This window comes from Carassius gibelio, chromosome B15 (genome assembly GCF_023724105.1).
Source record: "Carassius gibelio isolate Cgi1373 ecotype wild population from Czech Republic chromosome B15, carGib1.2-hapl.c, whole genome shotgun sequence".
In the NCBI taxonomy this organism is placed as follows: Eukaryota; Metazoa; Chordata; class Actinopteri; order Cypriniformes; family Cyprinidae; genus Carassius; species Carassius gibelio.
In genome coordinates this window covers 4,319,574-4,344,570 of record NC_068410.1, presented here as the reverse complement: position 1 = coordinate 4,344,570, position 24,997 = coordinate 4,319,574, and the positions used below count along the sequence as shown (strand labels likewise).

Here is a 24,997-nt window from a genome sequence, read left to right as displayed (position 1 = left end):
TCATTTGAAGTAGAGGACTTTTCTCCCCCACCTTCACCTGAAGTGGAGGATGTCGAGGTGTCAGAGGACACAGGGCCAGGGCCTGAGCCATATCAATTCAAGCCACTGGCTCAAACTGCGGTCTTAACTCCCGGATTCTGATAGGCATCCGATGATGCTAGCGAAGCAGCCGTGCAAGAGAGAATGGGGCCAGTCTCCGAGTAAGGCACTGCGTCGCTTTTCAGCGTGAGCTGTGTGGAGCATTACAGCTGTGTGGAGCATTACCGAAGCATTACAGCTATGGATTTTTAAAAAAACAAGCCTACTCAAATGTATATAACCTAACGATTTTCATTTGTTATTGTAAGAAATGAAAAAAAAAAAAAACAGAGTTATGCAAAGATAGGCTTTACTGTTAGCCTACTTGGGGCATTTTACATGCACAGTGCCAACTTTGAGTCAGTAAAATAATAATAAAAACAATAATTTAATGCTGGTATCCAAAACATTTAATTCAATACAAGTAGAATTAGAAATTAGATACATTTTAAAACTTCAATGCACATGTATAATAAGCCTAGTAATAATAACCCTAGTACTATCGATCATAACATACTTCTACAGAGACTGGAAAACTCGTCTGGCTTTCTGGGATGGTACTCAAATGGTTCAGGTCATACTTAAAAGGGAGAGGCTATTATGTGAGTCTAGGAGAGTATAAGTCTAAGTGGACGTCCATTACATGTGGAGTGCCACAAGGGTCAATTCTTGCACTGCTCTTGTTTAGCCTGTATATGCTTCCACTAAGTCGCCTATCACAGCTATGCTAATGATACCCAGATTTACCTAGCCTTATCTCCAAATTACTACAGCCCAATAGGAGGATCTTTGATGACATCTTTGTACGCATACGCGAGTGGTTGTGTGGCAACAAAACAAACAGTATGGCGGGCTGTAAAGACGCTACGAGCACTTTCAAGTGAGTTAAGGCCCGTTTACACCAAGCACGATAACTATAAAGATAACTATAAAGATAACGATATTAGCGTCCACACCAGCGAACGATATTGTCTGTGTATTTTAAGCGGACGCGGCACGTCTGCTGCTTTAAATTCTCGAGCTCATTACAGCAGAATTGATTCTGATTGGTTGTTTTATCCTTAATCAGGGGGGAAAAAATCGTTCTGAAAGTGATTCCAACGATATCGTTTCTCTGTGCCTTTATCGTTATAGTTATGGTGTGGACTCTGCTATTCTTTAATATTGAGAACGATTTTTAGAACTATATCTTTATCGTTATCTTTATAGTTATCGTGCTTGGTGTGAACGGGCCTTTAGCGGGCAAAATCCTCAATATATAAGCACTTTAACATCTGAAGACCGGAGGAGGTTTGGAGAGAAGCTCAAAATTTGTATTGGTGACAAAATCGAAGCTATTCAAAGCCCATATGAGATCTGGGATGACAAAAAATGTTAGGCCGACTCGTCCGTGTCTTGGCCACCAATCTGCTGGGGAGACATTTATTCTTATTTAATATAAACCCCTGGACCCTTCACTCATGAAAGATTAAAGGCTTTCAAAAGTCTGAAGGCCTATGATTATTTTGTTTCTCAAAAAGTTGGGCCGATCTTTTCTGCCAAGCAGAAAGCAGTGATCGTGCTAAAAGCAGAGGTTAGACCTGGCCAAGCAGAGTCACAGCATGATTCGCATCTCCCGTGGGTGATCGCCAAAGAGAACGGCAAAATAATCACTGCTCACTGCGACTGCAAAGCCGGGTAAGTCTTCATTGATCAGTGTTCTTATTTACTTATTTATTTATTGAAAATGTAGTGACTGTTGTACCAATCCAATTGTTTTCAGTGTGAGACTTTCAATGGCGTCTGTACTAATGGTGAAATTGTATATCACAGCTTACACATTTCTCCTTCTTTCAAATCCAGTCTTGGAGAAACATGCAGTCGTGTAGCAGCTTTAATGTTTAAAGTAGAAGCAGCTGTCAGGATAGGACTTACAAATGTTGCATGTACTAGTGAGGCTTGCAGCAAAGCAGAGCTACAGAATGATGTGAGGAACATAGTCTGGGTGCTGTGGATTGCGGTTTGGGACACCTGAATCAGAAAGCGAAAACATATGACTCGGTTGATTTGACTCAGTTTTATTTTTTTTATTCAATGTTCTATAAATACATAGTCACTAAGACTAACCATGAACAAAATGTGCCTCACAAACTCGATCAGAAGCTGCAGGCTTTCTTCGGAACGTCCAGGTTCAATCGCCTAATTGCACGCAACCATTTCTTTCATTTTTCGCTATCCTTTTCGGAGGGAATTCGAAAAAACTTTTTATCAGGTCCCCAACTAAACGTACAATCGACCATACAGCAAGAGTGAACCATCCTCTTCTCTAAATCCTCCTCCAAACGTGCAAAACAATCAAATTACAGGTATCTAGCGGTGTTTCCTGCCACACGATTCCCATGATGCAACTCGACAAACATAAACAATGACGTCACAAAAGATCCGCCTATTGACTCCCTCTGCCAACGCATTGATAAAATTAATAGTTGGAAGTGCCAGAGCTTTCTTCGGTTAAACAAGGAGAAAACTGAAGTCATTGCATTTGGAAACAAACATGAAGTGTTCAAGGTGAATGCATACCTTGACTCTAGGGGTCAAAAAACTAAAAATCAAGTCAGGAATCTTGGTGTGATTCTGGAGACCGGCCTGAGTTTCAGTAGTCATGTCAAAGCAGTAGCTATATCAGCATACTATCATTTAAAAAACATCGCAAGAATTAGATGTTTTGTTTCCAGTCAAGACTTAGAGAAACTTGTTCATGCCTTTATCACCAGCAGGGTGGACTATTGTAATGGGCTCCTCATCGGCCTTCACAAAAACACCATTAGACAGCTGCAGCTCATCCAGAACGCTGCTGCCAGGATTCTGACTAGAACCAGAAAATCTGAGCATATCACACCAGTCCTCAGGTCCTTACACTGGCTTCCAGTTAAATATAGGATTGATATATTGCAGATATGTTCACTGAATATAAACCTAACAGAGCACTCAGATCACTAGGATCAAGTCAGTTAGAAATACCAAGGGTTCACACAAAACAAGGGGAGTCCTCCTTTAGTTACTATGCTGCCCGCAGTTGGAATCAGCTTCCAGAAGAGATCAGATGTGCTAAAACACTAGTCACATTTAAATGTCCGAACTGATTGCACTATATTTTCACTGTTTTTTTATGTAAAATCCTTGTCTAACTGTTTTTAAATTTATTTTAGTTAAGTAGTTTTTTTTTTCATAATTTTAAAAGTTTTAAAATTGCTTGTCTTTATTTTTATTATTTTTCTTCATGATTATTTTACTTTATTTTATGTAAAGCACTTTGAATTACCATTGTGTATGAAATGTGCTATATAAATAAACTTGCCTTGCCTTGCCTAGTAATAAGTAGACATTTAAAATACATCAATAACTGATATCATAGTTTAAAACAGATAAAATCTGAGTTAAGGCTTGCTTTATGTGTTGCTCGACGAGGATTTCTCAATCGTTGCGACTTAAAATCCTGAGGACACAAAATGGCGTGGAAGCTCCTGCCGCGGAGTGAAGAAGAGGTGGAGTTACGAGGATTCTCAGACAGTTGAAGTGTCCAGTGGAGTTAAGAGATTTGCTCTCAATCTATTTTCAACACTTTAGATTGTTTACCACGTGGGGTTTGACCAATAGCATTGAATTGTGAAAAAATATGAAATAGACAAAATTTGGACATGCGAGGATTCTGCCCGTCAGTGACGATATTTTAATAAAGGTGTTCCATTCCAATGTTAACCTGATTCAATTGGATCTGTGGTTCATATGAATTGTATAGTATACTGTGCCTTATGAAATGTATCATTATTAAATGTATCATAAATATAGATCAGCACTTACCTAATGTAAGTTACTTTTCAGTAACCATGATTTTTTCAACATTCTTCTCACCACTGATAATGTGATTTGGACTTGAGGCTATTTTGTCCAGCGTTCTTTCATTTTGGACACCTCATACATTGAGTGACAGAACACTTGTCTTTTATTATATATTTACATATTTGGTATTGCTGGATTCAGCACAACCCCACCTTTCCAACAAGCCATCATATGTGTTTCTATGATAATGCCAGGCAAAGCAAGCACAAAGTAAATGAAAACATTCTGCATAGATATTAAATTTGTGCATGTCCGCTTATTTTAGATATGTGTTTACATGTCTCTATTTATTCCATACATCAAGATATTCACATCCAGTCTTTTCTAGTAGTTAAATCAACTTCCTGACTACAAACATGTCAAGTTTCAAAGCTCTCAGAGCTTGTGTGATTGATCTGCATTAGTTTATATGCCTTAACTCCCATACGGACAGGCTATATTTTAGTCCTTTATTGGTTTTGTGGTGTATAACAATATGTGTTAATTTAACAATCTTAGCAGTAAAATATTTTTAGCCAAGAATCCATTTCATATATAGGAGACCTTAGAGAAGAAGAAAAACATTGTTGGGTTTAGTTCTACCTCCGGTAGGGGTATCTCGAAAACTAAAGCACTTTTTGACCATTTGTCACTAGCCTAATATGGCAATTGCATTTTGGACCCTGTGTGTTTATGTGTCTGTATCTAAAATAACAGCCAAAAAAGTGAAAGAATGTGTTGTTGTGTTTGTGATCTCTGCAGGTGTTTCGGAGAAGATGTGTGTATTTCTGTCCCTGACATTGAGGCAGTTGTCATGGTAATGCAGCCTAGTGAACCACGCATCACCATCAATGGGGCGGAGCACCTGACCGTCCCCGCCTCCGACCTTGCCCTCGGCCTATCCCTGTTCAGAGATTTGCATATCATCAGCACAGTAACAAAACGTGACAGTCAGACAAACACAGGTAGAGAATCATTACTCGAATTAACCTTTCTTCTCTTAACGGGATAATTTGATCAACATTATTATTTACTCATCTTCATATCATTCTAACTTGAAATTAAAGTTATATATTGTATTGCTTATTCAAGCCTGTTTTTACCCACCACATTCAATATACAGACACTAGAACCCTGAGAGGGAACACTTGCAGCAAATTGTCAGAAAATAGTGCACAAGTTGTGTTTTTAGGAGTGCTTTATCATCATTTTTTGTAGCTTGACAGGATCCATTCTATGCCAAAGCATCCTGCTCAAATTTACCTTCTGTGTTGAACAAAAGAAAAGTCAGAGACATGAAGTTGAGTAAATGATGACAGATTTTTCCTTTTTGGGTGACTTATTTCTGCAACAAAAACACTACTAATGAAAACAACCCACAAAGAAAGTCCCCAAACGCAGCACAGAGCACATTATTCACTGACAGACCGCAGGTGTCATGCTGTTTTGGTGGGAAACAACAGTAAATGCAAAAAAATAAAAATAAAAAAAACATGTTAATAAATCATAAAAGACAGATGCTCACTGCACCCTCCACCCTCACAACACATGAGTATTTCATGAGGATGCTTTTCTGAATCTAAAACGCCACTCCTTCTATTGTTCTGAGGGCTTATTTACTTTAAATGAGACAAATCATTAGCATTTCATTAGCATTCAAAAATTTAGAGTCAATAGGATTTATTTATTTATTTAAAGAAATAAATACCTGAATTCAGCAAAGATGCAATAAATTGAAAGACATGTAAATACATTTCCAATAAATGCTGTCGTTTTGAACTTTCTATTCAGCAAAGTATCAATTTCCACAAAAATATGAAGAAACACAACTGTTTTCAACATTGATAATAATCAATGATAATATGAAAATGCTGTTTCTTGAGCAGCAAATCAACATATTAGAATGATTTCTGAAGATCATGTGACACTGAAGACTGGAGTAATGATGCTGAAAATTCAGCTCTACATCACAGAAATAAATTCATCTTCAAAATATAATTTAGGGTTATTTCAAAATTTATAATTAATAACATTATTGTATTACTGTACTTTATGTGTTCTTCCAATAAAATTTTTCTTTTTTTTTTTAATAATTTATTTGAAAAAATCTTACCGACCCCAAAACTTTAAACGGTAATATAAATTCATAAAAATTAAACTGGTCCTGCTTTATATGAACTACTCTGATACATGATCAGAATAGAGGTAATCTGGATAGGTCTTTTGAAGTGATATATTAAAGATTATAAAAGTGCTGAAAATGCGTAATTAAAAAAAATCATAAAAGTGGCCCCGATAGCTCATGGATATTATATTGCATATATTTCATGGATATTATATTTCTGAAAACTGTGTGAATTATAACAGAGAAAGAAAGGTTTCTTTAATATTATTATTCATTAAAAATTTGTTTCATCTTTGTATGTTTGGAGATCACGGGTCAGGTGCATTTAAGGAAATCACACATAATCTGGACTACTGTGACATCATGGTGTTGGGGGAGGAGTTAAAGGCGGGGCTAGAGAGTCTGGGACTGCACCACAGCGCCTTATTGGGCAAACACCTGGAATACACCAACTCTAGCACCGGCATGTCCATATATGGTAAAAACAAACTCCACAACTTACTTCTGTCACCCTCAAACACAATTTCCTCACCACTTTCATCTTCAACATCTGTTTTAGGTGTGGACTCCATCTCTCACTACACAGAGGTGATCAGACAGGTGCGTTATCAGAGCCGTCAGGCTGTCGACTCCGTCCGCACCTTCAGACTCACCTGTTCTGAGCTCAACGGACGTTACATCAGCGATCAGTATACACTACAGGTGAGAACCAAACAAAGAAATGCACTTTGCCACGGCTCTGATCTATGACATTAAGATGCTCTCTATCACTCTTTCTCCAAGGTCAACATCCTTCACAGTGAGGAAGCTATTGAATATGTCAATCATGCAATGGCTCCGCCCAAATACATGCAAATGAGTTATCCCACAGTCATAGACTCTAACAGCTACAGCTCAGGTGAGTGAAGTTGGGTTTTAGGATTCTTTGATGAACAAAGTTAAAAAAAAAACCCATTTATTTTAAATGTAAATCTTTTGTAACATTCTAAATGGTTTACTGTCATTTTAAATCCATTTAATGCATAATTGCAGAATAAATTGATTTAAGAAAAAACAATCATACTAACCCCATTTTATAAAGGAAGAAAAATTAACAATGAACAATAATAATTCTATAAATGAAATGCTGTTAATAAAAAGTGTACTGTTTAGTGTGTCATTTATTGTTTTTCTCCAGTCGTACCTGCCATTGCTACTGCAGTCATTGTGCTGTGTATCGCCGCCCTGCTGGTGGCACTGATGAATGTTTACTGCCTCAATCAACCACAAAACCAAGAGCACATTCACACGCTGCCAGAGAAACAAGCGGACTGTGATGGATCCTCTCTCTCCATCACTGTCAACCCTCTGGAGGTACGACAAACCGTCTACATGCTCAAGCAACACAAGACACCATAATGTAAAGAAGCTGGCAGAATGTTGACGCCTGTCAAACTGTCCCAGCATGCACGAGTCTGTGAAAACGAAAACTTTTCTTTATAGCTGACAGGGCAGTACAACAGTTACACAATCAGCTAGAGCTGATTTAAACACTGTTGTTTATAAGAAATGAAAGCACCAAAATTATATGAGAGATCATTGGCCTGGTATTTTGCCAATAATTTGTACGTTCCTCAATCAAGATCTCTGTTGATCCTTGAGATTTTAATCAGATTTGAAGGTTAGAAAATCACATTAAAAAAAAAAAAATATATATATATATATATATATATATATATATATATATATGCTAAAAAATCTAGGTTACAGTGAGGCGTTTACATTGGAAGTGATTAGCACCAATCCGTAAACATTAAAATACACAGATTCAGTCATATGGCCACAACACTTAAATGATTTGTGTGTTAAAGGGAAAGTCCACCCTTAAATACAAATTCTGTCATCCTTTACTCACCATCTTATTGTTCCAAACCTGTATGCCTTCTTTCTCTGGAACACAAAAGAAGATGATTTGAAGAGCGAAAGTCAAACATGAAACAAACTTATGGTGAGTAAATGATGACAGAATTTTCATTTTGGGATGAACCATTTTTTCAAATATTTTTTAAGTGTTTAATGCTTTTTCCAGTTGTCAACATTGTTGTGATAACAGAGCTCCATAAACCCTCAAATGACTTGAGAAATGTTGATTAAACAGCTTGACATCTCAAATACTGCATGTTTAAATATAATTTTAAATGTGTTTTTTCCAAAATGAAAAGCTTTAAATCCCCACTACAATTGGCCCAACTAAGTGCCTCGCTTTAGCCTTGATTTGTGCTTTTTAACGAAAAAAGGATGAATGAGATGTAATTAATTTTAATTGTTAATTTTCATATTCACGTCACTTCAAAAACCTGTATGACTTACTTTCTTCCTGAATGTTCACAATTGCAGTGAATTTCCTTGTAAATAACTATAAATGAGTCACACATCACTGCAGGAGTCCTCATCAGCACAAAACCCTGTGAAAAAATATGAAAACACTGTGACAAAGCAGAATTATAATCAACCAAATTAATATTGATTATTACAGCTGAGCAAGACGTTCAGTAGCCAAATTTGAAGCATGTTCACATTCCTCTTTTCCTTACAATGAATGTGGATGGAGCTTTCAAGCTAAAAAAAAAAAAGGTAGCCCATTTGATTCACTATATTCACTTAAGATGTATTACAGCTACACATGTGGAAAAGACTGATATTTATCTGTAATTTACAGCTGTAGTCATATTAATTGTAGGGAAATGGACAGCTTAGACATTCAGAGATAAATGTTGTCTTTTGTGTCCCTGGAAGAATGTAGAGTAAATTTAGACATAAACTACATTTTAGATCTACTACCCGTTTAAAGCAACTGTTTGTATGTTTTTTTTTTTACTTTAAAATATCAAAAGTTTCAAAATAATTTTGATGGTACACAAACTTGTAATAAGGCAAATATTACTTGTGTCTATTTCCCAAACCACGTGTACAGTTCTTTATGAAAATTGGAGTTTTAATTCTCACTATTACGACTTTTTTTTTCTCCAAATTCTGAGATATAAACTCGCAATTATGAGAAAATTTCACCTCAAATTTGGACTTTATAACTAGCAATTACGAGTTTATATCTCACAATTCTGAAAAGGGAAATAAAAAAAAACTGAAATGCGAGGGAAAAAAGTCAGATATAAATTTGCAAATGAGAGAAAAAAAAACTTGTGACTGAATCTCAATTTTGAGTTTATATCACAATTCTGAGAAAAAAGTCAGAACTGTGAGATAAAAAGTTACAATAACTTTTTTTAGTAGAAGAAAAACAGGCTATAGATATCCAATGTAATTACGACAGAAATATATTTACGACAGTGAGCTTCTCCTGCTTTGACTGTAGGGGGCTCCAAAGTCGCAAAAATACACAAAAACTACATACAGTTTCTTTAAGATTCTTCATTCTTGTCTAGTTTTTCATTACAGTTATTAATTTAAACAACACTGCATGAGAGTAACCAGATAAATGGAAAATAATTTTGAATAATTTATCACAGCAGATTAATGTGATTCATTCTAGAGCTTTCAGGAGCTTCAGTCAGCAGAAGAAGTGACTGAGGAGGAAGAGGAAGACGACGAGGAAGAGGACTGCGATATCTCTGACAGCGACGAAGAGGAAACTAGCACGTCTTTTGTACATCATCAAACGAGGATGCAATGGGGAACGTCAACATTACACTGATGAAAACACATTCACACGCGCGACAGCACAACGCTCTACCTGTAGCAGTACAAGTGACTTTACGTGCAAACACTTCGAAAGACTTCACTGATCCTCTGTGATACTGTTTTTGGTGTGAGGTGACAAACTAATAAAAGTCCTGCATCCCGTCTGATCTTTTTACACTCTCTGTCTCAGCCGCTGGAGGACAATAACAAATTTGTTATTTAGGTATGAGAAAGTGAAGCCACAGAAGAAACTCGAGCAGCCGCCTGTTCAGGCTTTTGATTTAAGCAAGCTTCTTTTTTGAGGCCTCTACAGTGCATCTCGTGTTCTCTCAGACCTGTTCGATGTGAAATGATCGTCCTTTCATAATAACCCTGAAATTCGTCTCATAATAACTGGCGTCCTTGAATTCATTTTTATAAATCCATGCGTGCACCTTTTCAATGTAGTCTTGTTCTTCTGTGTAACATGTTAGTGTTTTTGTGTGTTGAGTGGTTTTGCGAATGAATGGGTTGTATGTTTGTACATCTTACCGACAAAACAGAATTTGCTCCTTTTTGTGGTCACTGCTGCAATTTCTTGGTACAATACAAAAAAAGTGTTTTATGAAATGCGTTGTCTCAATTTCACTCATTAGCATAGCTGCAATACTGGAATTTTAACTACAATAAAATATATAAAAGTCGAGCTGGCACTTCTGCTGCGTCGCTCTGAACGTGCATAAGGTCTATGCGTTTCACAACAGCGACATCTAGTGGTGCGTCGCTGTTGATACAGTCATGACGTCAGATTACGGTTCTCTCATTTTTTTTTCATAAATGTCAGACGGGGGCAATTGTCACATATTAAAAACAATAGTATGAGAAAACAATCTGATTGAAAAAAAAAATGAAATACAAAAAACTTTGCACAATACATTTTTAAAGATATCTTTGTATTACTTCAGATCCTAACTAGGCCACTCAAACAGGTTCCATAACAGGAGTATGTAGTAATAATAAATGATAATAATAATAATCTGAAAAAAAACACTCCAGATTCGAATTTACAAATGACCCACTAGTGACATTACAGGTATAGATAAACTACACAAACACACACAATAAGATAAACAACAAATAACTTTGCATATTAGTAAATAAACCACATTAGCCTAAACTAATCTAAAAATGCACTTTTTTTTTAATCTGTCAAACATTTGATTTTTAAACCGAGTGAGACTACAAAAGTAAAAGAGAAGACAGGGTTTGGATTTGGAGTTGTATTTTTATTCACATTGCAAAGGTCACAAAAGAACAAATGTCACGTCTGCTGTCTTGCGGGTTCCCGATTGATCCGTGAAAAAGACAAGCATCCATTTCATATAAAAATCAAATCTGTAAAAATCAGCGTTTATACACTTAAAAACACCTGAAACTGATTTAATCAGCTTCGTCATGATCACAAACCAAATAATAAACTCATAATAAACGGAAAAATTTTTTTAAAAGATCTCAGGCACTGAGGATGTGTGTTAGTTAAGACTAGTGAAAGAATAAGAACCAGTTTTTCTGGAATTTAATGCAATAGTCTAATATAATTATGTTGGATTTATGTCCAGAAAACTAGGTCCTCTGTGTTTAGATAAAATTGAAGGAAAAAGCAAAATCATCAGCTCTTAATAAAATGATTTCCATGGAAGACACGAACTTGAGTCATTCTCACTCACAAATGCAAACACCTTCTCATTAGTCACATCATAAGCATGTATAAAACCAGATACTTGTGGTCCGGCTGGTCGAATCTGTCCTTGCCTACGACACTTCATTAAAGTCTGTGCACAGCACAAAGCCTCTACAGCCCTGCAGATCATTTCTGAGTGCATTTCCAGTGAATGCAGGTGATTTTTGGCTGTGTGCGTCTCTCATTGGTACTGTAGGTAGTTCTTGAGCGTCTGAGGCAGTGGCAGAGACTGGATGTGATGGATTCGGTGGCGTCCCAAAGCCTGTCGTGCCGCCCTTCTGCACAGCTCCTTAAGGGGCAGAGGTTCAGCTGCAGGACAGAGCAGACATCAGTTAGGGTCAAGGGTCAAAGACCTCAAGAGATCATGTGAAAACACTCATTAGGACTTCAAAGACCAGCACTGATTCTAGATAAGCTGAATGATTTAGGTTGTGAAGATGCAAAAGAATCATTAAAAAAAGCCAATCACAAGAGAGGCAAGTTATATATAGAAGGAATGTAGAAAGGGGAGAAATCAGCTTGAATAACATTTGTTTTACTTTTTAAATATAGTGTTGAAAACCTAACAAATCATTGTGAGGCATTAGTGGAACTTGAGAACGGACTATAAACACTATCTGTTGAAAGTTTGGGGTCAGTATGACTTAAGAAAATACTTTTATTCAGGAGGGATGCATTAAATTGTTCAAAAGTGACTGGAAAGACATTTATAATGCTACATAAGGTTTCTGTTTCACATAAATGCTGTTCTGTAAAACTGAACAAAGTAGGTTATTGTTTACAGAACAATATTAAGCAGCAAAAACCTTCGCTCTTGTGGTAACTTTGATAATAATAAGAAAATCAGCATATCAGAAAGATTTCTGAAGGATCATTGTGACACTGAGGACTGGAGTAATGATGCTGAAAATTCAGCTTTGATCACAGGAATAAATTAAATTTTACATTTATATTACATTTAGCAGATGCTTTTATCCAAAGGGACTTAAAATTGAGGAATACAATTATCAATTCATCAGAGAGGGGCAAATAAAGTGCTCAATTTTAAAATAATCAAATAGAAAACAGTTCCTTTTAATTGTAATAATATGTCATAATACTCATTTATTATTAAGACAAAAACATACATATATACACACATACACACACACACACACAGACAAACAGTACACCAACCCCAAACACTTTATCTGTAGTGTATACTGGCCAAAAGAATAAAAAATGATGTTAGTGAAACCATCCTGCAACACAGCAAGTGAATGTTATAAATTAGGTGTGACTTACATATTCAATCCTATTTAGGTCAATTATAAGTGGGCTTTTGGGAGAAGAAAAATATAATAAAATGCTACTTATTTTGGTAAATTCATGGTCGGTGTTGCAACCATGCCTGCATTGCCTTTTCAGAGAAGTTTGGAATATGCTTGTGTGCATCATGCCAAAAATATGGGAATAATTTCATAGGTGCATAATTTCTAAAAACTGCTTTTGCAGATAAGCACTAAATCTGTTGAACATAAAAACATGTTGTTCCTAGCTACTACAAGGGGTTGCGCAATTACTCTCATTGTGACGCAAAAGCAAAGCTATGACGAGCATCTCTAAAGAGCTGGATGGAAATCAGCACATTGAAGTGAAGTGATGTGAGGCCAAGTGTGGTGACCGATACTCAGAATATGTGCTCTGCTTTTAACCCATCCTAGTGTGAACACACCCAGAGCAGTGCCCAAGGATGGTAATTATGGAAAACATGAGAAAAGGAGGGAAAACAAAAGGCATCAAAACCTGAAAATGATACTTACGGTCTAGTCCGTTGACGTAGGTCATGGTGACCTCGCAGTGACCCCACACGGCGCTGACGATTGGGTACAGCCTCTTCCCTTTCAGCCCGCGAAACGCTACGCCCAAGTATTTCCCGTCGGCGCAGAATCCCAGCGTTCCCTCGTCCATGTCCAGAACCACCAGAATCTCTTCTGGCACCGAGAACGTCCCTTCATCCTCCTCGTCCTCGATAAACTCCGGGTACGCCGGCGCCGGGCCGATCCGGCTCTTCCTGTCGTGGTAAAGTCGACCTCGTCCCAAGTCCCAACCCCAGGATTCAGCGTCGCTACCGACTAGCGCAGAATATCCACCGGCTCGCAAGGGAGCCAAAGAAGTCGCGACCCCAACTATGGCATGTGTGCCGCGCTGCCGTACAGGCCAGCGCAGAGTCCAAGCGTGCAAACCGCGGGTAAATCCTACTTTCCCCCGCACGCAGTCCGTGCTTTGGGCCACCGGGTGACGGTGGAACGTCAGCCGGTCGTCGTCTTTGATGAAGAGGTTGAGCGAGCGGTCGTCTGGGTTCCAGGCGTGCTGATGCTGGATTTCCTGTCCCGCCGGCGGCATGTCCAACAGCAGCTCCAGACGGGCGGGTAACGGGATGCCGCGGCTACGGAGCGACGCACACACCGGCGGATACGCCAGCTCGCTCGTCTCCGGCTCATCGGCAGATTTCACCACACCTGACACCCTCTGCCCCATCACGGCCCAGCCACGGGCATCAACAACCACAGCCGGGGTTACCTCATGAGCGGGACGGACCAGAGAGCAGCAGCCAATCAGAAGAGACGGCACGGTCCCATACGCGAGAAGTCGTCCAGAGCGGAGTGGGCAGCACTGCAGAGTAAAACAAAACATAGTGAGGAAGCATGTTGTGACTTTAGAAACAAGACATGGTGTTTTGTTTTGTATTGCTGCACTTTAATCAAACAAGTTGCAGACTAGGTGTGTCAATTCTGAGTTCACTTGGACTCTCCCTTGAACTCTCACACACAACGATTTCAAGATTCCTGACACGTCAATTAACAACAGAGGAAGGGCTTATTTTTGCTGGTTTGCACAGAACAAGGATAAAAAAAAAAAGGTACAAAATTAGGATAAGCTACTAAATATTGAAAGCAATTTTTGCACTTTTTTGGAATACGGTATTTTCGATAATACACTACTGTTCAAGTGTTTTAAATGTTTGTTGACAGAAGTTTCTTCTGCTAAACAAGGCTACTTTTTGAATGAAATCACAATAAAAATGTTAAGGTGTTTTCTAGTTGAATATATTTTTAAATGTCATTTATTTCTGTGATCGAAGCTGAATTTTCAGCATCATTACTCCGGTCTCCAATGTCACATGATTCTTCAGAAATCCTTCTATTGTGTAGATTTACTGCTCAGTTTCTTATTATTATCAATGGTTACTGGGTGGTAATTAAACATTTTTTTTCACTATTCTTTGATGAACGTAGCAGTGTTAATTTCGTTGACTAAATATTTTCGTCATTATTTTCGTCACGAATATATTTTTGCCGACGAAAACGAAACGAAAACTAAAATAGAAGGCACTGATGGAGACTAAAACTATGACTAAATTGATTGACATTATCGTCAACGAATAAAGGACGAGACGAAAATAGACTGTGACGAAAATCAAATCAGCAGACGGGAGAGATGCGAGGAATGAGCAAAAGAACCGGCAAAACAGAACAGACTGCATGAGAGAAGAGAACCAATCAGAGCCTGACTTATTGAGACGTGAAGCGAAGGTTTTCAGTTTTTATGAGCTCCCGGGAAGTCGGCATTCGAAGAGGTGATAGGGACTTTAAGCAACAGCCTCTGGTGGAACGGCAACGCCATTCTGGCGTTGTATTGCGCCTGCGCGAATTTAACTGCTACTTTGTGACGTTCTAATTTAACGGTCTACTACGGGAGAACAGCTGATTTGCCGGAGTCGCTACAACGTGAGAGGTTAGGTAAATAAATGTTATGTTTTTAGACTTATTTACATCATACAATATTAAAAACTCCTCTTCTGACAAAAGATTGTCATTTAACGCCAAAAGCAATCCTTCTCTTGCTTTTTTAAATTATATATTTTTTTGGATCTCAATAAATGAATTAATGCTGCGTTGCGCTGTTCTGTTTTACCGTTGCTTAGTGACTTTTACGTTCTTGGCTACAGCGGTGTGACGGCAAACTTCCGGTCGCTGTAGCCGTTCCATTCGCAGCTGTTGCTTAAAGTCCCTACTGTCTAAAAGAGCGACAAAATGTCCACAGCTCACTTCACGTTTGACGACGAACAAAACAAAACAAAGTGTAAAGCACGCAGAGCGCTCATTCGTGGCAAGAACACAACCAATTTGAAAAGACATTTACAGACGAGCCACCCGGACATTTTCTCAAATGTAATTTTACAACGATGTTCTTTTGTTTATTGAGCTAAGCAAAATTGGAATAGTGCAGTGCGTAGATGTTGTAGCATTAAATATTACGAACTGAAAAGTACTGTAAAATAGCCCCTTCTTCAAATTAGATGCGAGCACAATACTAATACGTAATATCATGATAAATACATTTGATTAATACTAATGTTTAGTATATTTTATAATGTTCTACTTGTTGACAATATCACAAATATTTCTATATTAGTCATGTGAAACATGAATGTTCACATCCTATCATTATACATACAAATCTAGCAATATTGTAGTATTTAAAACATACAATATTGCTAGACAAATGAATACCTTATACAATCTTGTTACTTTTTTTATCCACCCAACTTATTAAATATTTACTTTAAATGTATGCACATATTGTTCAGCTCAGCTGTAAGCTTTAAGGTCCTGGACCTAACGTTATTTTTCTTTTATTGATGGTCAATTGGCAGCTAGTTATTGTTTACATTATCATGACAGTGTTTGCTGCTGCATAAAAGCTTTTGAATCAAAATAAAGACACAGTTGTGTTGAAATAAAGTTGAATTAGTGTTTTATATATTTTGGTTAAGTTTGTTTCCTATACCAGCTGTAAAAAAATTGTCTAGTAAATCTGTTATTGATTTTAGTCTTATTTTAGTCGACTAAAATACCAAGCAATTTTAGTCGACTAAAATACCAAGCAATTTTAGTCGACTAAAATAAGACTAAAATTAAAACAAATCAGATGACTAAAACTTGACTAAAACTAAAAAGAATTATAGTCAAAAGACTAAGACTAAAACTAAATTAAAATTTCGTGTCAAAATTAACACTGGAACGTAGTTTATTCAGCATTTTTTTTTTAAATCTTTGGTAACCTTATAAAAGTTTTTGCTGTCAAATTGGATCAAAAAAGTTACCAGTCCCAATATTTCAGATTCTTAAATTTATATTATATAAGCTATATTTTTTTATTTTCTTTATATAAAAAATAATAAATAGAAATAAAACTATGCTTACGGAAACAACTCCGTAAGAGTGAAAGCATCTCAAATCTTTTTATTTATATCAATATGAATAATTTATACAGTATAACAGATTTGAAAATATAATGCAATACATTAAATAATAAAACAAAAATATTTATCTTAAAACTTCGTTCGACCCAGTATGTCTTCTGGATTAAAATAAGAAAAGGCAAGGTGAAGTTGAAAATGTAAAGAAAATCAGTGGGCACTTCACTAAAGAGACACTGCTCCAGACTAATAAAAATGAGTTTTCACACCATCTGAAGGAGCCGCTTGCACTCACACTCTTTCAGGAGACTGACAAGATCTCTCCTGAAACCGAGAAGACTGCGGTTTCAAAAGAGCATGTGGATGGGAAGTGAATATTTCCTCCTGTTACTGAACAGAGATCCCAGGAGCCAAACCCTTGTCAGGAAATGAGCTGGACTGGTCTAAACCAAACAAACACACTTACATCTTAATAAACTAAGAGAGCAAGATTAAATACAGAACTGAAGGAAGTGATGAGAAAAGAAAACTGTTATTTCTATGAAAATCAAAAGTCATAAATGTCGCCCAAAATGCAGCAACTAAACATGCAAGTTTATAAAAGGAGTGCTAGTAAACAAAAGATGAGATGTCATCGCAAGGGGATGGCAAGTTAATGTTTTTAAATTAAAGATAATGAAAAAAAAAAATTGTTCATTTTATTATGATAGTGACTTGAACATTTAAATATTAAGAAATTAGAACTGCCATAAATGTCTGTATTGAAATTTTACATTTGCATTGTAAAATAAAGTATTTTTATTACTATTATTAATTTTCTTAATTTGTTACTTTTTTTAAACTTTATTTGTATTAAACATTTGTATTTGTTATTACTCCTACTAATTTTATTTTAATTATAATAAAAATTACAATTAATATTAAAATTAAGCTTATTATTATTATTATTATTATTGTGGTTGTAACAGGGATATATATATAATTTTAATAATTTAATAAATAAATGTATTGCACTATGAATATAAATAATAAACAACAGCAAATAAATACTGTTATTTTTATTTACTCAATTATTTTCTTATATCTTTATGTTTTTAATTTATTACAACTACAACTTGGTTGTACTAATTATTGTTTTTATTTTAATAACAATAACGATTAGAATTAATTATTAATATTATTATTATTGTGGTTGTGATATTGACATACAAATAATTTAATCAATATTATCAACAACAAATATATAGTTATTATTATAATATTGGTATACAAATTACTAAATGTTTGGCCAGTCCTACAAACTAGCACAGCAAAAAAATGAATCCATTTATAAACAAACAAATCCAACGGCTTAGAAAAGTAACAGCACACCTCTCCTCAACAAGACATTACTTGAGGAATCATTCATGTGTGGAGCACAAACAGTGCAGCGTGAGTTACTTAAGCTCAATACTAAGTTCTAGAAGTGCGTTCGGATCATTAACTATGAGCATAGTAATGAGAGCTATATGAAGAATAAGCGATTTTATCATATAAACATCTCCACACAACTAACTGAAGACAACACACACACACACACACACACAAGAACAAAGTCTGAGCTTACCCTCCAGGCATTGCTGCCTCTGTGTCAGCACAGAGCAGGAGAAGCGAGAGAAAATGAAAGAGAAATGAAGGGGTAAAGCAGTTCACAGTGGAGCAATTCCAAAGCCGCTCTCCTCCCTCCACAGGCACCAAACACATGACTTTCCACTGCTCGCTCTCTCTCTACTCCCTCCTGACGACGGTGATTCACTGGAATAAACTGTGGTGTAAGTGTGAATAACTGAGCAAACACTCACCTTCCGGATCACTGCAGGACTGAAGGAGGATCCACGTCAGCCGGACGACTTTTATCAGGCCTCCGACTCCTGCACAGAGACAAAGAAGAGTTCTGTTAGGAGAAACACTACCTGTGCCCAGACAGAACCAGGAAGTGAGAATTTCATCGGTCAGCACACACACACACAACGCGGAAAAATAAGGTTATCATTTTCCATTTTTGTCTAAGCTAGGAGTTTCCTTATTTATTTTCCTTTTTTGTGCACAAACAATGTTTGTTATGTTAAAATGTGTTAGCAAAATGTGTCCTGAGCAAGCAGTGTACCTAAAACCCCCACAAATACAGTTTGTGATTCACTTTCATAAGGCAAACATTGACCCACTGGCTAGTCAGCAAGTAAGAGTGAGCAGTCGAGCACATCTTAGTGGACACTCCACTGGTCAAACCTGACTACAGGACACCCTCCATCTGTCACACCTGCATCATTCATTAAACACATATTGTTTTTTTAATATAATAATATGAAAAACAAGAAAATTAAAGATCTACAGGTTTATAGATCACTGACAAAGATTTGAGTGCAGCCTTGATCCTTCATGACAGATCCCATCCCAACTTTAAATAAATTGTAACTCAAATAAACATTATGCAAATGCATGAATTCTTATTTATTCCATAAATAATAAGCGTTTTCTCTCTAATGCATGTCAGTACCAAAAACAAGAAAGCTTAAAATGCTATGAAATACAAAAAATAAACTCTGTGCTTAAAAGCAGTCGTATACAATAAAAAGTCATTGTGAGTCAAACACAATAAAAATGTTGTATTATACTGTGCACCGAGGGGTACACTGCATGAAAATAACATTAAAAAAAAATCATAATTTGGCTGTGTGTTTAAATAAATAAATCAGCTGCATCTTTCAAAATGAAAAACATAAAAAAATGATGCTTTGAAATTTGAATAAGAGGTAATTATGCCATATTATATTGTAAATGCTATATTTACATATTATAAATATAGCATTTATATTTCATAGCAGTTATATTTAATGATACTAATACTATTATCCATTGATATATCACAAAACTTTGAACAAATTGTGAAAAAAAAAACTTTAATTTGTTTTACAATTCCACTCTAAAATAGCAATTGCATTTATTTTAATCAATCTATAAATCAATAAAGAAACATGCAAACAATTCACAAACACATTTTTACCCAAATCCTGCTGCCTTTTTCTGCATAGCACTGATTTAGTAACTTTAGATGTTAAAACTACATATACAAGAGCACCACATGTGGTCAATGACTTTCACAGCCAGTCACAATAAAGTTCAAAGGTCAGACAGAGTTCAACATCAGGTCAATGAAGACCCCTAAAGCATTAAGCAAGAAGTTTTGTGTGTGTGTGTGTGTGTGTGTTTTTCCGTTACGACCTTGTCCTCCATTTAACCCCATTCCAGAGAACACATCTTTGCATGATCCATAAAAAAAGTTGAAAATAGAACGAGATGAAAGAAAGAGGAAGAGGAAACAGTAGCTACTGGATACTTCCTGCTTCCCTCTCTCCTACTGAGCATGCTCAAAAAGTGTGTTTGAGCTTGACCTCAGCTGGAAGGAGAAATCAACACCAATGGAGTTTACAGCAGAAGAAAGAAGCTAAGAAAATTAAAAGTAGCCTTTTCAGGAGGCGATTCGGTTGAGTGGACGATCAAAACTGTAACAGCAGCAGGTGAAAGCAAGAGTCGACTGATTTCTCACTATTAAGAGTGAAAGTTGCTGTATTTAAACATTACTGCATATGAAAACAGTAAAAGACTGTCTCCATTAACAATAACACAAGCCCAGGTGAACAAACACTTCAATTTAAAAAGGTGGATGAATTACACAATGCATGTCCAAAAAAATAATAATAGTAAAAAAAATTCTGGATCATATTTCAACCCCAAAATATTAACTGTGGATTTCACAATGAAAATAAAGGCTTTTTATTATAAATAAATATTTTCATGAATTCATTTTAAAGCAATACATTTATCACCCTATAAAATGTAAAGATGATAGAAAATATTATTATTATTAAAGGTTTAGTTCACCCTTGAAGCATCCTAGGTGTATGTGACCTTTCTTTTTTCAGAATAATCAAGTCAACTTTGCTCTTCCAAGCTTTTCAATTGGGGTAAGCAGGTTTTTGTGGTCAACAGTTCAGAAGACGTGAAATAAAGTGCGTGCATCTGTAATAAAACATCCCTCACACAGCTAATAAATGTAATAAACACTTTTTTTTCTCACTTCTGCTGACTGTTGGGAACCGGAAGACGTGTAGGTGGATGTTGTAGTACATCAGCGCTGTGTGGTTAGTGACGAGCACGGAGAGAGAAGAAAACTAAACTCTGGTCACGAATTTAGGCACAAAACAAGGATTTGTAAAGAGAAGCCTCAGAGGATTTCCAAATAAGCCAAGAGGAGACTGGTTTTCCTTTGCTGAAGTAAGGACGCGGACGCAACGCATACATCCTCCATCTTCAGCCTGCAAGTCCTCCGGTTCCCAACAATCAGCAGGAGAAAAAAAGGGTTTATTACGTTTGATATCTGGATATTTATCTTACAAAAACACATGGATTCGCTAGAGGGCCATTTTTTCACTCCCTGGAGACTTTTGAGGGATGTTTTATTACAGATGCACGCACGTTATTTCACGTCTTCTGAACTGTTGCCCACAAACACCCGCTTATCCCCACTGAAAGCCTTGGAAGCGAGGAGAATTTTTAATATAATTTCGATTGGATTATTCTAAAAAAAGAGAAAGTCACATACACCTAGGATAATATGGGAAGTCGTGGCCTAATGGTTAGAGGGTTGGACTCCCAATCGAAGGGTTGTGGGTTCTAGTCTCGGGCCGGACGGAATTGTGGGTGGGGGTAGTGCATGAACAGCTCTCTCTCCACCTTCAATACCACGACTTAGGTGCCCTTGAGCAAGGCATCGAACCCCCAACTGCTCCCCGGGCGCCGCAGCATAAATGGCTGCCCACTGCTCCGGGTGTGTGCTCACAGTGTGTGTGTGTTCACTGCTCTGTGTGTGTGCATTTCGGATGGGTTAAATGCAGAGCACAAATTCTGAGTATGGGTCACCATACTTGGCTGAATGTCACTTCACCTTCACCTAATTCGAGGGTGAATAGAAGATGGACAAATTTTCATTCTCGGGTGAACTAACCCTTTAATCTGGCTTCCTGACAACAATTTTACTATTATAAATATTAAATGTAAAATGCTTAAATAAAATTAAATAAATATAACATCAATAATAAATGTGCTAGTCAAGAAAAGTGCAAACGTCACAACGCAGAAAACTAATGACAGTTTCTTCCAACAGCTTTCAACTCTTTTAAGCAAAACGACAGAACAGCATCATCAAACCCTTTATGACTAAATTCAAAGTCAGATCAAGTGGTCAGTGAAAAAATACGGTGTTAATGCTTTCAAAACTTCTCCTTGTGTTGCACAGAATAAAGAAAGTCATACAGGTTTATAGTGACATGAGGAGGAGTAGAAGATTACATTATAAACATTTTATTATTCATTTAAAAGTGTGATGCTGATTTTGATAGACATATGCCAAGTCTTTATTTGACAAACTATCCTTTTGATCATTAAAAGGACATGCTCGAATCCTTTGTTTAAACTCAAACAAACACATGTACACACACACTTCTTAGAGCTTGTTTGCATAAGGGTTGAGTAAGGTATCCACAATGAATAACGAACATATGCAAATTCCATAGGTAACAGGAAGTGGGCAGGATTTTAAACACAAAAACAGATGAGACAAAGGGAATGGAAAGAACTTTGCAGAAGTGACAACGGCCCCAAACTAGGAAACAACATCATTCAGTATCTGAATCACTGCTGACATACACAAAAGATGAAATCAGAAGCTTTTAATAGTCTCCCCCTCACTGATCACCTCTGATTAGTTCATGCATTTCACAATATTCCGAAACGGAGACAAATAGAGGGTACAGGAAAGAAAAACCTGTGATTAGATTATCTCTGTACCTCTTTCCACTGTGACCTTTGCACGTAAACACTGAAGATGACACACAAACCTATTTTCAAAACATACTATTTCATATGCATTGCCTGACAGACAACGTTTGTTCATTTTCTTTCCTCCAGAAAAACCGTTAAACACGCATAAACATTTGTGCACGAGAAACAATGCGTTTTAAATGTGTGTAAGGCCAGATATGTTTCCTGCATGTTGAGGGGATAAAGTGGCTGAATATTTTCATCATAAAATCATGTATAACATGGTCTAGAACCAGACCGCACAATCTCAATACGACCCAATACTGTCCTGCGGCTTCAGCTGCTTTGAAACAATCTAAAGCACAAACACAAACAAACCAGCCACGCGCTGCTCTACTTACTCTCGCGAGAATCCCTCGGAGCTCCAGCGCAGACAAAAACACTTACCGCAAGTGTCTAGATTTGTATTTAAGACTGTATACGTGTATGTATAACACTGGGGGATTTCTTTAAAACAAACTTAGAAGCTAAAAACGAAGAGGCACGCGTTTTCTCGGTCGCATCCGGCGAAGAGAAGCCGAGCACCCAGACGGCTTTTGTTCCGCGAGCTAGCTGGTGGCTGACGTCACGCCAGGCCAGTGCGAGTTGATTGGCCAAGTCGACGCGAGGGCGGTGACGAGTATGGCAAGCCGTTATTACTTTTTTTCACTCTCAGGATATGAATTCTTGATATCAACAATTCAATTTTAACTAGTTAAAATGTTTATTCTTGATATCATTAATCCGATTTCAACTAATAAAAAGTATAATTGTTGATATCTGTAATTGTACTTTCACTAGTTAAATGTCACTATAGACTGCCATTCAAATTTAATTGTTGATATCAGAAATTGATTTCTTAATAGTTCAAATTCAGATTTCAGAAATGCAATCCCCTGGTTACTAGTACATAAATTTATTCTTGATATCAACAAATTAATTGTCATTAGTGGAAATGTTCATTTCTGATATCATGAATGTGATTGTTCCTAGTAAGAAAGCCATTTTAGATATCAGAAATGACCATCCCAATTGTTGATATCAGAAATGAACATTGTCACTAGTGACAATTAAATTGTTGATATAAAGGATTTACATTTCAACTAGTGAAAACTGAATTGATGATATCAAGTATACGTATCCTGCGAATGAATACAAGTCAATACGGCTTGCCTATTGCCATTCCAAGGATATAAATTGATATCAATAATTATAATTTTTTATAGTAGAAATCTAATTCCTGACATCAAGAATAAACATTTTAACTATTGAGAAATTGAATTGTTGATCTGAAAAATTCATATCCTGAGAATGAAAAAACGGTTTGCCATAGACGAGAGAATGAACGCTCCGTTAGTGATGCGAGACATGAAGCTTTTCGAAACTCTGAATCATTTGAAACAAATGATTCATGAACAAGCAAAATGAATCATAGCCATCGAAACACCAGACTGGCTGCACCTGCTGATCAAAAAGGTGTAAATTCAACACAACTGAGCTATATAGATTATTACATCTAGTGTCCAGTTTGTTTTAATTTGTTTATTTTTTCTTGCCCATGTCTAAATGATGGGGCTTTCAGTCGAAGAATAAAAAAATAAGATTAAAGTGATTCAAAACATTTGCAGTCCCCCAACATAACAGAAAAAAACCTTCACAATTCTTGTGGCATTTTACATTTACATTTATTCATTTAGCAGATGCTTATATCCAAAGTGACTTACAATTGGTGAATACAAGTGATTCAAGGGAACACATGAAGTGCTCCTAATAGTTTCAGCTGTTCAGATATTAAACAACTCAAGTTTATTGAAGAAAACATTTGCTCTCAGTGCCACAGAATAATGCTTATATAAGTAAAAGGCTTATATGTTGCAGAAGCAATATTATAAATTTTTATTCTTCAGTGCAACCTTTTCTTTGTCAGTTACAATATTTTTTTTTCATGTTGTTTTGAACCATTCTCAGTTTTAAACATATCTAGAAACACTGCAATTACTGATGCTGATCTAAATGTATTAATATTTGTCATGCCCTTAAAAAACCTGAACTAACTGGAGGAATGGATGGGAAAATGATAGAATCGATGGAAAATGCTTTTTCATATGAAGCACTAAAGAGTTTGAATTTCTAAAACTGTCTCCACACTGAGAACAACAGTACGGCTTCTCTCCAGTGTGAATTCGTTCATGTGATTTATTTTGTGAAAACTGAGGGAAACTCTTCTCACAGTATGAGCACTTGTACGGTTTTTCTCCAGAGTGAACATGCATATGATAATTGAGAATAGTTGATTATGTGAAACTCTCTCCACACTGAGTGCATCGATACGGCTTCTCTCCGGTATGAACTCGCTCGTGTGATTTCAGGCTTCCAGGTTGAGAGAAGCTCTTGT

At 36.6% G+C, this 24,997-nt stretch overlaps 2 protein-coding genes and 1 long non-coding RNA gene across 3 annotated transcripts in view; 1 reads left to right on the top strand and 2 right to left on the bottom strand.

The window, feature by feature from the left end:
• Window positions 1-10,348, top strand: part of LOC127972943 (calsyntenin-2-like) — a 54,373-nt gene extending 44,025 nt beyond the window's left edge. Inside the window, exons 12-17 of the mRNA XM_052576960.1 lie at window positions 4,699-4,901; window positions 6,369-6,539; window positions 6,621-6,763; window positions 6,845-6,959; window positions 7,239-7,414; window positions 9,591-10,348. Coding sequence (XP_052432920.1) covers window positions 4,699-4,901; window positions 6,369-6,539; window positions 6,621-6,763; window positions 6,845-6,959; window positions 7,239-7,414; window positions 9,591-9,752 — 970 coding nt within the window. The 3' untranslated portion in view covers window positions 9,753-10,348. The remainder of the gene's footprint in view (window positions 1-4,698; window positions 4,902-6,368; window positions 6,540-6,620; window positions 6,764-6,844; window positions 6,960-7,238; window positions 7,415-9,590) is intronic.
• LOC127972992 (uncharacterized) lies at window positions 7,380-10,446 on the bottom strand. The gene is made up of 4 exons (XR_008157238.1): window positions 10,271-10,446; window positions 8,411-8,505; window positions 7,956-7,990; window positions 7,380-7,515 (listed from the first exon to the last, which is right to left on the bottom strand). It is a non-coding gene; the product is annotated as an uncharacterized LOC127972992 (long non-coding RNA).
• Window positions 10,447-10,983: 537 nt separating this feature from the next.
• spsb4b (splA/ryanodine receptor domain and SOCS box containing 4b) lies at window positions 10,984-23,185 on the bottom strand. The gene is made up of 4 exons (XM_052577022.1): window positions 22,965-23,185; window positions 18,546-18,614; window positions 13,262-14,114; window positions 10,984-11,768 (listed from the first exon to the last, which is right to left on the bottom strand). The coding sequence occupies exons 3-4, from the start codon at window positions 13,977-13,979 to the stop codon at window positions 11,641-11,643; spliced, it is 846 nt and encodes a 281-aa protein (XP_052432982.1). The 5' UTR covers window positions 13,980-14,114; window positions 18,546-18,614; window positions 22,965-23,185; the 3' UTR covers window positions 10,984-11,640.
• Between the last annotated feature and the right edge of the window lie 1,812 nt (window positions 23,186-24,997).